At 43.2% G+C, this 13,782-nt stretch overlaps 1 protein-coding gene across 5 annotated transcripts in view; it reads right to left on the reverse strand.

The window, feature by feature from the left end:
• Sergef (secretion regulating guanine nucleotide exchange factor) overlaps positions 1–13,782 on the reverse strand; it is a 212,026-nt gene that overhangs the window by 67,219 nt on the left and 131,025 nt on the right. For 2 of the 5 annotated variants that reach the window (XM_027420538.2, XM_027420535.2), the window contains one exon: positions 3,677–3,713. The exons of 1 other annotated variant lie outside the window; for it this stretch is intronic. In XM_027420538.2, coding sequence (XP_027276339.1) covers positions 3,677–3,713 — 37 coding nt within the window. Of the gene's footprint in view, positions 1–3,676; positions 3,714–13,782 lie in introns of those variants that run through there. 2 more of the 5 variants (XM_027420540.2, XM_027420539.2) reach the window with 2 other exon arrangements.

Raw genomic sequence — 13,782 nt, forward strand, 5'->3', positions numbered from 1 at the left:
GCAGCTTCCTGTTACTTCTGCCTGCAAAGCATGTACTCTGCAGGGCACCCTTTGGGGACCGTATTTCCGCCAAGTACCCAAGTTTCAGCTCCCAAGCAAGTGGACATCTGAGAATACTGTGACTGGGCCTACCTTTCTGGACCCTGGAGTTCTCTGTTTAACACACTGAGCCAGTCCCTAGGTACTAAGGACCAAACAAAAATTATGTTTGTGGGGCTGGAGAGGGCCTGAGCTCAGTTCCCAGCACCCACAATGGGGGACTCTGAAGCCCTCTGACCTCTGTGTGTACCTTTATGCACATGGTACATATAAACTTATGAAAGTACATATACATATACACAATAAATGAATAAATAATTTAAAATTCCATTTCTCTTTATTATCATTTCATTTACTTTAGTGGGGTGGAGCAGAGTCTCACTATGTAGTCCTGGTCAGCAAGGAAACTGTAACCACCTATGTAACTAGGTAAACTAGGTTGACCTTTAACTTGAAATGATTCTACTGTCTCAGCCTCCCACCACAGATATGTACCAGTACACCTAGCTTATGTATTTACTTACTTGTATTTATTGTTATTGTAAATGGCACTGGAATCAAACCCCAAGCCTCGTGCACAGGAGGCTCATACTCTATCAACCTCTAAGCTACATCGCACAACAATGTCTGATTTCAAAGGACTCACACGCTCGTCCAGTTCCCCACACTGACAGCCTTACTGAGACAACATGGGACACTCTCTTTCCCAAAATATCTTCATTTCCGTCTCCCAACAAGGAACAGAATAAATCTCTACCACTTTCCATACCAAGGTAAATCAGAAACAAAGAAGTAGACACAAGAGGCAGCTTGTGAACTCTATCTTGCCTAATGTGGACAATAGGTCTGCATTTAGGAATTATTATCCCCATTGCATGGACAAGGAGGGAACGATGTTCACACAGAGATGGGGTAAGTTTGAACTATGCATGTCTGCTGGCCGGCTCTGCTCTTTCCAGGTTCCAGGTCGCCTCTGTCAGCTTCCAGCTCTGCTAGAGTGGGCCCTCTCTGGTGGCTGAGTTGTATGCATCACATATAGATTACCTTCAACATTTTTGTCCATGCTGCTCCAAGGGGAAACTGCCTTCTCCCATCCAGTGACAGCAGCAGCGACTGGTGCTGCCTTAAGCTCTCTTGTTAGCTGTCTCAATCACAGCCAGACCACAGCAGTTCCGGTGTAAAAGACCTGCTCCCACTGCAAAGCTGGCTGGCTCGCTATAGCCTTTCCTAGCTTTCCCTGACTCCAGCTCCTCTGGTTCCCCACTGCTGCTAGCAACTTCCCTTTTCTGCTGTCCTTGATTCTTGCACGGGACACTAGGGTAAACCCTTGAACCACGACAATGCCAGGCAGGTATGTAAGTCTCACTCCAGTCAAGTGTGCTTACATGCTTACGGCTCTGCTTTGTCAGCTGCTGTTCATAGTGCTGAGAACAGGCAAGAAAAGGGAGGACAGCACACAGAGAGTGCTTCCCTCCCAGAAGCCTAGAGTCCCAGGCTAGGACTTGGAAACAACAAACCCATGGCACGAGGCAGGCAGAGGCTAGAGGGAAACTTGGTTTTCAGTTTTAAAACTTTCAATTTGCAGGCAGAACTAAAGCCTAAGAAAGGCAATCCCGGGAACTAAGCATATCAAATAACAGCAACTAACATTTCTTAGAATTTTTCAAAAACTTTTTTTTTAAAGATTTTACTTTCAGTTTTAATTATGTGCATATGAGTTTGTACAAGTTTGTGCAGTGTCTATGAAGGCCAGAAGAGGCCTTTGTATCACCTGGAGCTGGAGTTACGGGTAGCTGTGAGTTGTTGGAAAGGATGGCTGGGGACCAAACTGGGGTTCTCTGCAAGTGCAGCCCATTTCCATCACATAACACTATGTGCTGGGTACTCCTGCCACCCCTGCTTTAATGACAAGGGAAATGTGGCAGAGAGAGTTAAATACCTTGTCTGAGTTCCCGCTAGTACAGAAGCCTGCACTGAACTTCGGACCCTTGCCACTACACTGCTGTCTGTAACTCCCAGCTTCTTAAATTGTGGAGACAATCTCATATGGGGTACAGTGACTGAATGCGGGGGTTGTGAAAAATTTGGCAGGAGTAAAAGGTTTATGAACACACAACAATAACAAATTTTTTCAAAATCAAATATGTACCGAAGCCAAGGTGTTATTGGTAGCGTTTGCCCATGTTGTATCATGTGACTTCGCTGCAGCCTTGATTCTGAACACATGACAAGGCCAATAAACACTGCCCCAAAACTCTAGGCTCAGACTCTGTAATATAAATTGGTTTCTGTTCTTTTAGAAGCATGATGCCAAAGTATGAGAACAAATACTTTTTTCTATTTTTTCTTACTGTCATGCTTCAGCAGTATGAAAGTGGTATATCGTTGGGCTGTGCTACATTGCAATGTTTGATTTTAAAAACTGCTATATGAATTGCTGATTTGGATTTTTTATGTTTTTTAAGTCATGAGATAGAACTGGCCAGATGGCTCACCGAGTAAAAGAACTTGCCACCAAGCCTAAAGACCTGAGTTTTGATCCCTGAAATAAGTGCTATATATGCCTACACACACACATCCCTAAATAAAACTTTAAACATCATTAAATGATTTTGGTTTAGGACAGAATTTCCAACAATTTTTGAAATGGTCCTAAACATACTGCTGTTTTGTACTGGGTATTTATGGGAAGTGGTGTTCTCAGCATTGATGACACTGAATATCAAACTTTCATCTGAGATTTAACTCTATATGTAAAAATACACATGCACACCCATCTCATTAGTATACAAGTCTGTTTTGTCCTTTAATAATAAAATATCATGTATAACAAGGAGTTGTTTTTAAAATAAATTTCTTTATGAACTATTGCCAGTGTTTGTCTAATTTGTATATGTACTTTATACAGTTGTACACCTGGAATCATGTGGGGTGAAGGCTCACGAGCAGTGAGAGCGTAAGAAGTCCCATGCTGCCACAAAGTGCAGTTCAGCCTGAATGGACCAGGGACAGTAAGGGACGGATTTCCTGAATGAATTACTCTTGGGTGTAATCATGAAATCCTTGGACTTACATTATCCAGAGCCAGCTAAAGGGAAGTCTCAATGAACCATGTTTGTGTCTGACTAGGACACTAGGAGTTCCCTAGTGCAGCTGTATACTTGGCAACAAGGGCAGCGAGCCAAGCCCTGTGCTTCCAAAGGCAGGGCCAGACCAAGAGGAAAAAACTTTCTAGAGTGGGTTCATTCAGAGATTCAGAAGTGTCCAACCCACTCCTCCATTTTATGTCTCATTATCTTTAAATGTCATTTTCTGAGGCAGGAGCCTTCAAAAGATACTCAATGATATAGTCTTAAATGGTCATAAAATGGGCTTCTAATACATGATTTGTTCCCCAAAATATTCTCCCTCTCTTCCTCCTTCCCCCACCTCTCTCTCTCTCACACACACACAGCCACACATACACACATGGGACATAGTCTCACTATATATCCCAGACTGGCTTGGAATTTGTGTTTAGCTTCTGGAATGCTGGGTTTACAGATGCACACCACCAAGCCTGGCTCCCCAAAGAGTCTTCTTCAATTCTGTTACATGGGTTTCATAATCAACTGTTATCAGTGTAAAAGTTACTTACTAATTACTGCCAAATTGTGCTCTGAGCCACAAGAAATCTGTAAAAGTAAAGAAAATATATGCTATTAGAAAAAATGTATAGATATCTCAGCGGCTATGTTTAGTGATCATGGTTACTTTATAATGACATACACATTAATTTTGGTAAATCTTAGAAAAATGTAGAAAGGAGCATCATATACAAAGGTTAAAATTATAATTATAACATATTCACAGCTATATAAAAAGTCAGTGTGAAAAACATTGAATAGAAATGCATCAAGATGTTAAAGTTGTCTTTTGCCAGTTGGACAACCAATATTTTCTTTCTACTTTTTACTTTTCAAACTTTCTTCTTTCTCACCTAAAATTTTAATTAGTTTTATTTATTAATTGTTTTCATTTTGTTTTATGCGTATGGGCATTTTGTCTGCACGCATGGCTGGTGCACCATACACATGCAGTAAACCACGGAGGCCAGAAGGTGGATCCCCGAGGATGGGGGCTTCACACAGTTGTGAGCTACCATGTGGGTGCCAGGAATTAACCCTGGGTCCTCTCTGTCAGTGTTCTTAATCACCAAGCCATCTCTCTAGCACCCTTCACACACATACAAAAATTTAGACAGGTCTTGTGTAGCTAAAGCCGGCCGAAACTCCAGCTTCTACCTTCCAAGTGCTGAGACTGCAGGACTGGGCTGCCATATCCAGCACTTTTTCAAAATTTCTATAATGCACACGTTACTTTAAAAACTGGGAAGACAGCACTAAAGATAACAGTTTTAAACCCTGAACTAATGACAGATCATCACTGTCATTAGTGACAGAATGAGCCAAGAAGTCAGTGGGAGCAGGTGCTTCTGCTCTGGCCCTCCCTTCCAGCCCAGACTCCCTGTGGCCTCTGAACACACTGTGCTCTCTTGTGCTTGGGTACACGCTTGTTCATCTGTCCAGAATGGCCTCTCCCTGCCACCTACACAAAAGGCTCTATTCACTCTTTACCTTGGAGCACCTTCTGAACTCCTTGGCTACAGCTGACTCAAGCACTTCTGTCATTTTGCCCATCTATCAGGCATCACATTACAGCAGGCATCTTGTCTTTTAGTATTTCTTCTGGTTTCTGCACTAGACACACGAACCCCGATAATGAAGCTGTGTCTCACCTCTGTATTGCACTTGTGAAATGTACAAAGCCTGGGGCTCAGTTAACATCTGACAAACAAGAGAATGAATAAAAGTACCAGGTATATGAAAGAAAGAAAGACTGCCCCAGAGAGAGAAAACAGTTGGTTGTACAGGGTTCTGAATCCAGTATCTCCAACCCCTGGCAGATACTTCTTCCCCTTCAGTCTCTGCATTATATACCTGATGTCAGGAAGAAGTGATGGGTGGGAAAGCATATGGCTCCATGGATGCTAATTAAGAGTTCTAGACTCTGGAGAAGCATGTGTGTATCATGAACTGTATCAGAATGCTCATTTTAACCTCAGGCCTGAGGAAGGGGTCAGGTACTCTCGATGCTGATGTGGGAAGGGCCATGCACATCAGCTACATTACTAGGATGGAGATAATAAGGCTTGTCAAGAGGAGATGATTTGTCCTGGGAGGGCAAGTCTAAATGTGAGAACTTTCATGACCACAGGAATGATTCCACAAGAGTGAGATCATCTAGCCTTTCTGTACCCGCCTTACTTCATTTAGAAGAGTATTCTTTGGGTTCATCCATATTCTAGAGCCCACTAATGACTGTAATTAATAACAGTATGTTACATTCTTGAAAAATGCTGAGTATCCTCACCTTTCCTGGGGAGCAGAAAGGGTATGGGATGGGTAGGGCGTTAGTTGGGGGGGAAGCAGGGGAGCAGGGGAGGGAGAGGGACCTGGGATTCACATGTAAAATAATTTTCTTTCTAATAAAAAAAAAACCAAACCAAACCAAACCAAAATGCTGAGTAGCAGACATTAAAGCCTGTGCTGTAAAACATTTTCTTTTAATTTGGTTTGAGAGACCCTGCTTCAATGAATAAGGTGGAAGAGCAATGGAAGATGATTCTAAATCAGCTTTAGGACTTCACATGTACACAAATACCCACATCTGTGCAAACATGAACACACACACACACACACACACACACACACACACACACACACACACACGTGCGCGCGCGCGCACAGATGGGAGGGGGGAGAAAAAAAAGTGCTGAATACATAAATTAGCTTGACTTGTGTACTTACTTCAAAACTTCATGTTGTACATATCAAATATATATAACAGATAAATACCTGTTAATTAGACAAAAAGAATAGAGAGGCTGGAGAAATGGCTCAGTAGTTAAGAGCCATTTAAGTAGTTAAGGCCACTTGTCCAGAGGAATTGAATTCAATTCCCAGCACCCACATAATGGCTCACAATTGTCCATGGTTCCAGTTCTAGGGGATCTAATGCCTTTTTCTTGCTTCCAAGGGTACAGGACACACACATACATACAAGCAAAGCACCCATAACCATGAAGTACTTTTAAAATCTAAAACATTTAAAAATACTCAAGCCACCATGACTCTCATACTCTGACAAGTTCCTGTCTGATGCCGGAGTGGACATGAAAGTTCTGACCACAAGTTCAAGGCTCTGAGAGCTGTGGGCAAGAAGGGCAGCCTAGGCTCCTAGGTCTTGGCCTGCACAGAGCTGGGATCTCAAGTCTCAGATTCAACAGAGTTTAGGGCACTACACACATTGCATGGACTCTGACAGGGTGTGTTAAAGAAGCCCTCTTGGAAAGTGGTTCCAGACTATGTCTAAGCATGAGGTAGTTTGTCACTGACCTGAATGTCCCATGATGACTCACTGGAGACTAGAGGCACAGTAAGAGGTCACCTTAATCTTAATCTGTGCTGAGGCTGGCTCCCTAAGTCTGTTTGTTACAGGGAGCAACTTAGACTGATGAGCAGGAAAAAACTTAGATGTCTATCAGTAAACAAATATTTATGTAAATTATGGTAGAGCTACTTGATGGACTATTAAGCAGCCTAGGAAAATGATGCTTACACTAAGAAAATATTCCAAATATCATGTGAACTAGAAAAAAAACCCATAAAAATTGTATCCATAATGCAATATCCACACTATAATAAAACACAAATGGGAGTGACTGAGGGGAGAGACATCAGATTGACAATGTCTGTCTCTGGTCTGGGGGTGGGAGTCAGAGAATGGCTTTTCTTTTGCTTTCTGTCTAAGTCTTACACAGTATTCTTATAATTGGGGGATCTATTAAAAATTATGATGCAGTTCCCTCCACATAGGAAAAAAAGCCAATTGACTATAAAATCTTGTGTGTTTAGAACTTGGGGAGGGGCTCCAAAGGTAACAGGAATAAATTAACAGGGCAACTACAACCTAGCAGTAGGACTAGTTCCCACTAGTCTTTATTTCCAGAACATTCTTTCACTGCAGTGGCAGCAGTAGTGGTGTGGTGACTGTGATAAGAACAATAATTAAAACTGCCATAACCCGAGGACTCATGTGTACTAGGCTGTGCTCCAAGGCACTTTTGAAACATTGGCACATTTTAATCATCACAGACATCTTTCCAGGTATGTTTGGCTTTGCTCATTTTAGAGACAAGGAGCCTGAAGCTCATACATATTCAATGGCTTCCACAGACTTCCACAGTGAGTTAAGGAGGCAGCAACTGAAGTATAACCTGGGTTTGGCTGATCTACAAGCTATCATCCTTTACTTTTGCTTCATGTTACCTTTAAGAAAAAAAGAAAAGAAACTTCAGTTCACTAAACACACAAAGAGAACAAAGGACTTATATCTGTGGGTTGGAGGCTAGCCTGGGGTCATGACTTGAAGTTGACCAGCATCAGGGATCAAGCTTATAGAAGCCAGCCACTGACACATAAATGCTAGAACCATACCATAGTTGCTGCTCTGCATTCATGAGTGAGACAGTGATGGATGGACTTTGTCAGGCCAGTGCCGAGCTGTGTGCATAGAGCTTTCCATGGCTTCTCCCTCTCTGTGCTCCCGAATAGAGGTGGGACTCTGAACACCACAAGCTACAACTCCCAGGACCACACTCCTTCAGTGAGAGCCATTTGCTTCATCTTGTTCCTGCCAGTGCCTACTCATCACCCAGTGGCAGGCAGTTTCTGGAAGACTATTAACAATGGTGATGTATCAGGTAAAAGATCCTAAACCAGGAAGCCAAGTCACTTCTGGGCCCTCTACCTTCTGGCTCCTGAGACCTTCAGCAAGATTTTTAACCTCTGGGACTTGAATGTTCTCAGATATTAAAAGGTGACAGTGTATTGTATTTACATTACAGAGTGCTGGAGGACAGATGAGATGCCCCTCCTTTCATATACACAAATCAGACCCCTGATGAAAACCCTCCTCAGCGACCCCTGCCACTCTATTGGGAGGGCAAGGTCTAAATTACAAAGCACAACTTACAAGGCCAGTGTGAGTTGGTCCATGTTCACTTCTCATAAACTCTCATCCTCAAATAAGGTGTTCTCTCTTTCCATTCACATCATGTCATTTCATATGCTTTCTACTTTCCTTGACTGGGATTTCCTGTCTCCCACTGTCTACTTAGTAAGCCCTGCAGAACTGTTCAAACATCAAATACCAACCCTAACTGGCTGCTCTTCCCTGGGCTCTCTGTGTCAGGGTCCTTCCCACTAGGGATTCCTACTCAGAGGCACTGCCCGTTAGCTACCTCAGTCCCTCCATCATCCAATAGACTACCTGCCTAGCATCTCTGCCCACAGTCCAAATGCACGGCATGAAGTGAGAGACAATAAAAGATAATGGGAGCAGAGGGGTAAAGTCAGCACAAAATAGTCCTAAGCATGTATGGGCACAGTCTTTAAGGTGGCATTCCTAAAGAAATGTAACTAGGGGCTGGAGGTATGGCTTACATGTAGAGCATTTGCCTCTCCAAGTTCAATACCCTGGGATTAAACCTCCCACCACCTCAACAGGAACCAGTTAAATGTGAGCACAGGAAAGTGAAAGTCAGTTTGCTTATTTGCCTGAGCCCTGGCCAGCTGCCAGCTCAGCAGTCTCATCCCTCCTCCACACTTTACCTGGTAAAGAGAGCAGCAGTGTATTCCTCCTTTGAAGTCTCCTCTTAGAACCACTGAGTCATCCCAGATGTGACTCTCAATAGCTCCCCCTCCTGTGGTCCTCTCTGGGAACCCAAATCTAGCTGAACCTGAACATTCATCGGGACTGGGAGAATCTCTCCAGTCTTAAAAGAAGCCAGGCATGCCTTCTGTAGCAGAGGGATTAGGGTTCAGAATTCTCCAAAGTTTTACTTGGAATTCTCCAAAGTTTTACATCGTTGACTTCTTGAGGAACTGACTTGCCAAAGGACAGCACCTGGGAGGTCTCAGGAGAGTCAGGGTCATGCAGGTGAGAGCTGTCTCAGGACAGCTTCCTCAGACAGTGAGGCTTGCCTCTGTGTCTCCTTCCTGCCAAAGTATTACTTGGGCACGTGGGCTTCAGTAGTTAAGAGGATATAGCTAACAGGGCAAGCAAGGTACAGGACATCAGCGTTCCCATAGCAAGATTCCCCATGTTACCTCAGCTGGGAAAACGGGATTCCCTTTCTGCCCCAAGCATGAGCTGTCCTGTCTGGCGAGCAGCATCACTGCTTCATCATCACCAGGCCACTCCTCCTGACCTGGCTGTCCTTACAGAACATATGCCCATCCATTGGTGACTTCTTGAGGAACTGACTCACCAAAGGACAGCACCTGGGAGGTCTCAGGAGAGTCAGGGTAGTACAGGTGAGAGCTGTCTCAGGACAGCTTCCTCAGACAGTGAGGCTTGCCTCTGTGTCTCCTTCCTGCCTGGCATCTACTCAGACTCAGAGCCTATTAGCTGTGCTTCTCAGGGAGTCTCAAAGCAGCCTGGATTGCTCTTGTCATTCCCGCTCCAGCCCTGCTCTTCTTTCTTCTCACTCCTGTGTCAGATGGATTTTTTTGTTGAAGTTCTATACTCTCATGGCAGTAAAACTTGTCCCCACACTCAGCCTCTCCTTTCTCATGACCTCTAACTCTGCAAGACAAGTCCCCTCTCTGTCTGTATTTCCAATTCAGACTCATACCCAAGAGACACACCTAAAATACTCTGCCCCATGGACCATCTCAGCTCCTGGGAAGCCCGGCTCCCTTCACCTCTCACCTTAGGTATAATTTGCTTTCCTCCATCTCCTTTGAATTTCCAATACTCTCACCACTTAGTGTGGGGTAGCAGAAAATGGGCTCTGCAGAAGGGTCTAGAAAACCTGGTACCTGTTCTCCCTAGCCATGTGATGGCTGGCAAACTCCTTTGCCTCTCTGAAAATGGAATACTAACTACCATCTCACGCATCCTACCTAATGCATCTGGCACACAGGCACCTTGCCATCTACAGAACAGGACTCCACTCTACTCCATTCTGAAGCTACTCCCAGACATATGATATCTAGTTCAGGGGCTGGGCTGCAGCCTGTGAAGCAGCACAGTGTGAACGTTCTGCCCAAAGCAGGCTGTAGGGATGAGTCCCCTACAGGAAAGGATAACACAGTGAGGGCTATGGACAGAAGATGCAAGAAAAGAGCAGTGCGAGAATTCTACAGGAAGAAGCAACAAACAGATCCTGTGCCGGGCTCAGTGCCTGGGTTCTGAGCTGACTTTTGTCCTGAATGACTTTTCCTGTTGCTCTTTCATAAAACACTTACTTCACCTGCTTTCCTCTCTGCACCAAAGTCGGCCACAATCCTTATGATTTGAAATATCTCTGATCCTTGCATATTGAAAGAGCCTGATATAACAATACAGCTAGATTCAGTAAATGTGTGCCATCATACCCTGGGGAACAGCATGGGACCACATGCAGAGGACAGTCAGCTTGGTTAAACTCACAGCAATTAATAGCTTTGGAACATGCAAACACTGTAGAGCAGTGGTTCTCAACCTTGCTAATGTCGTGACGCTTTAACACAGTTCCTCATGTTGTGATGACACCCCCCCCCACACATTATTTGCATTGCTACTTCAGAACTGTAATTTTGCTACTGTTATGAATTGTAATGTAAACAATTGTGTTTTCCAATGGTCTTAGGTGACCCCTGTGAAAGAACTGTTCAACCCCCAAAGAAGTCGTGACTCACAGGTTGAGAGCCACTGTTGTAGAGCATGCTTCTCATACTCTTTAACTCTTGTCCTAATCACCACATACACTAAAATTAAAAAGACTAACAAAGACCAAGTGCTGGTGAAGATGTGGAAGAGCTGAAGTCTCACACTGTTGTCAGGAGTAAAATTCAACAGCTGCTTTGAAAATTGTCTGGCTTCTGGAGATGAAAATTTCAGCTTCTAGAGCTGAAAAAGTATGTATACACACTTAATATACATATACCAGGAAACACAAGTACCCAAACTGATACTTGCTTATCTTAACCAAAAGGCATGCGCAGAGTGTGCATGTGCAGTACTTATGAGAATGAAAGTATAGCTCTGTGATAGAGCACAGAGCCCTGGGCTGGTCTACACCAAAGTACATATTTCTACAGAAAGATTTGTCAGTAGTGTAACAAGAAAGAAATGTAGTCCGCACAGAATACTTTATAGTGGTTAGGTGTGTAGCACAGGGGTACAGTACTTACTTTGCTTGCACAAAGCCCTGGGTTCATTACCCAGAACTCATGGGAAAGGAGATCTTGTTTGACTGGGCCACCTCATAAATCTTGGGCATTGGAACACTCAGTCCCCAACTGATGGTGCTGTTTGGGAGGTTTTAGAGGTATGGGTCTTGTTGGAGGAACTATGTCTCTAGAGATGGGCTTTGAGACTTAAACGTCTTCATTTTTTCTGTTTCGTGCTTGTAGTTCAAGATGTAAGCCCTCAGCTTCCTGTTCCAGCCACTATGCCTGCTGCTTGCTGTAACTGACTCTTGTCCCTGTGGAACTGTTTGGACAAATGAACCCTTTCTTCTTTCCATGGTTGTGGAGTTTTAACATAGCAACAGAAAAGCAAATCATTTGTATACTTTATAGCAGGGAAAAATTACTGATATTCACAACATGAACAATATTAAATGAGAGAAGCCAAACACAGGCAACCATAAATTTGTATGATTCTATTTACATAAACTAAATATAAAATATACACATAAAACAGGCAAAACTTACTTCGAATACAAATGTAACTGTTTAAAGGAGCAAGAAGGAGCTAGTCCTAGTGATCTTTGACATAGGACTCTGGTTCAGCAACCTCTGGCTAAAAACAAAGCAGGGATAGAATTTCAAGGTTGTGTGAATTTGTTTTCTTGGATTAGAATCCTAAGTAATTCTAAATAATAGTAATTGCCTTTGTTCTTGAAAACCCAAAATCAAACAGAAAAAGAACCACAGAAACACCTTAAATTACATAGTAGGCCCTTTTCTTCCATAGAATATGTGTGTAGGTTTTGATGGTATTTTGCACACTATGTTGGATGGTGCAGATGGAAAAATATATTAATATTGTTGGAAGCTAGAATTTCACTACTGGTGGAGGAAACACAAACACGGAACTGGGGAAGCAAAGAACAACCCTGCAAATGTCAGACCAGAGGCCAAGGCATGATGGGAAATCTCAGTTCCATACCTATACATGCAGGCTGCTTAAGCCAGTGCAAAACTGCCTGGAAGCAGTGACCTCACCCTAACCCCAGCATCAGTGAGTTCCCTTACTGTACAGATCTCTGATCCCAACTCCTTTTTTAACTAGGAGAAATCAGACTCCCTGAAAAAAAAAATGGCAAATTCCAGGTTAGGACAAGGAAAGAACTGGAAACTAAGCCCCCATTTGTGCCAAGAAGTAAAGTGACATAGGGGTCCTACAAAGTCAGAGTGATGGGGACATGTAAAAGGACAGGGGAGCCACCTTGACCGGGTTCCCATCAGCTGGCTTCAGGGACAATTTGGGTGCTAAAATGAATAATGATAAAACCTGATTACAATACACTGAATAAAATAAAAATCCATGAATATATACTGAGTAATATATAGGGAAGTAGGGAAAGCTCTACTTATACTGGGATGCCATAAATAATAAACATAAAAGGAATAATTGATTTAGAAAAGTTTTACAACCATTATAATAACAGTTAATGCAGGGATGAATCATTAATTCACCTCAAAACTGCTGAGCAAAAGTCCAAGAGAAGCGGCATATTCACAGGCTCAGCCATCTTGTTACAATTACTGTTCAGTTACAAAGGGAAAGGCAGCAGCTTAACAGAAAAGAAAGGGACAGACACCGCCTCACCCGAAGACCTGAGTGAACGTCACTAATGATGGGATAAACTCAAATCAGATTTCTTCTCTAAGGATGCATTAAAGGCAGGCATGCCATCAGTTATTTAGTATTACTGCCAAAAGGGCAGAGGTGAAATCTAATCATAAGGAAAAATCAGGTAAAATCAATTGAGGGACATAATATGAGGCTACAGAACTGTCCTGTACTCTTAAAAAGCCTAACTGTCATGGAAGACAAAGTGAAGCTATCGTGAATTAACAGAGCCAAAGGGACTAAATATAAAGCATGATCCAGGATTGTGTCCTGGATCAAAGAGAAAAGCAGCTAGGAAAGATATCATGGAGACAACTGAGGCCACCCACAGAGGGAGAGGCAAAGGGACACTGACTGGAAGAGACACAAATATGGCCAAGTAGATGGCTCAGTGGGTAAAATGCCTGCTACAAGCACAAGAGCCTGAGTTTGGATCTCCAACACATATGTAAAGGCTGGCAGACACCTGTAACCCAGCACTGATAGGTGAGGGGCAGAGATATATGTCTTGGGGGTCACTGGCCAGCCAGTCTGTCCACAGCAAGCTCCAGGGTCACCCTGTCTTAAAAATAAGGTGGCACAGAGGAAGACAGGCACTACGGACAGCTGCCATCACATACACAAGCTTGAGCAAGCACTCCATATATACACATCCACACACAAAACAAAATTTAAAAGAAATAAATGCAATGTCACAGTATGACAAAAACTTACACATCTATATCCCATCTACACTGCATCTTTTCTTTTCATCTATGTAGCATCTCCTCTGATGCATAAATCATCACTTAG

This window comes from Cricetulus griseus, chromosome 6 (genome assembly GCF_003668045.3).
Source record: "Cricetulus griseus strain 17A/GY chromosome 6, alternate assembly CriGri-PICRH-1.0, whole genome shotgun sequence".
Taxonomy (NCBI): domain Eukaryota; kingdom Metazoa; phylum Chordata; class Mammalia; order Rodentia; family Cricetidae; genus Cricetulus; species Cricetulus griseus.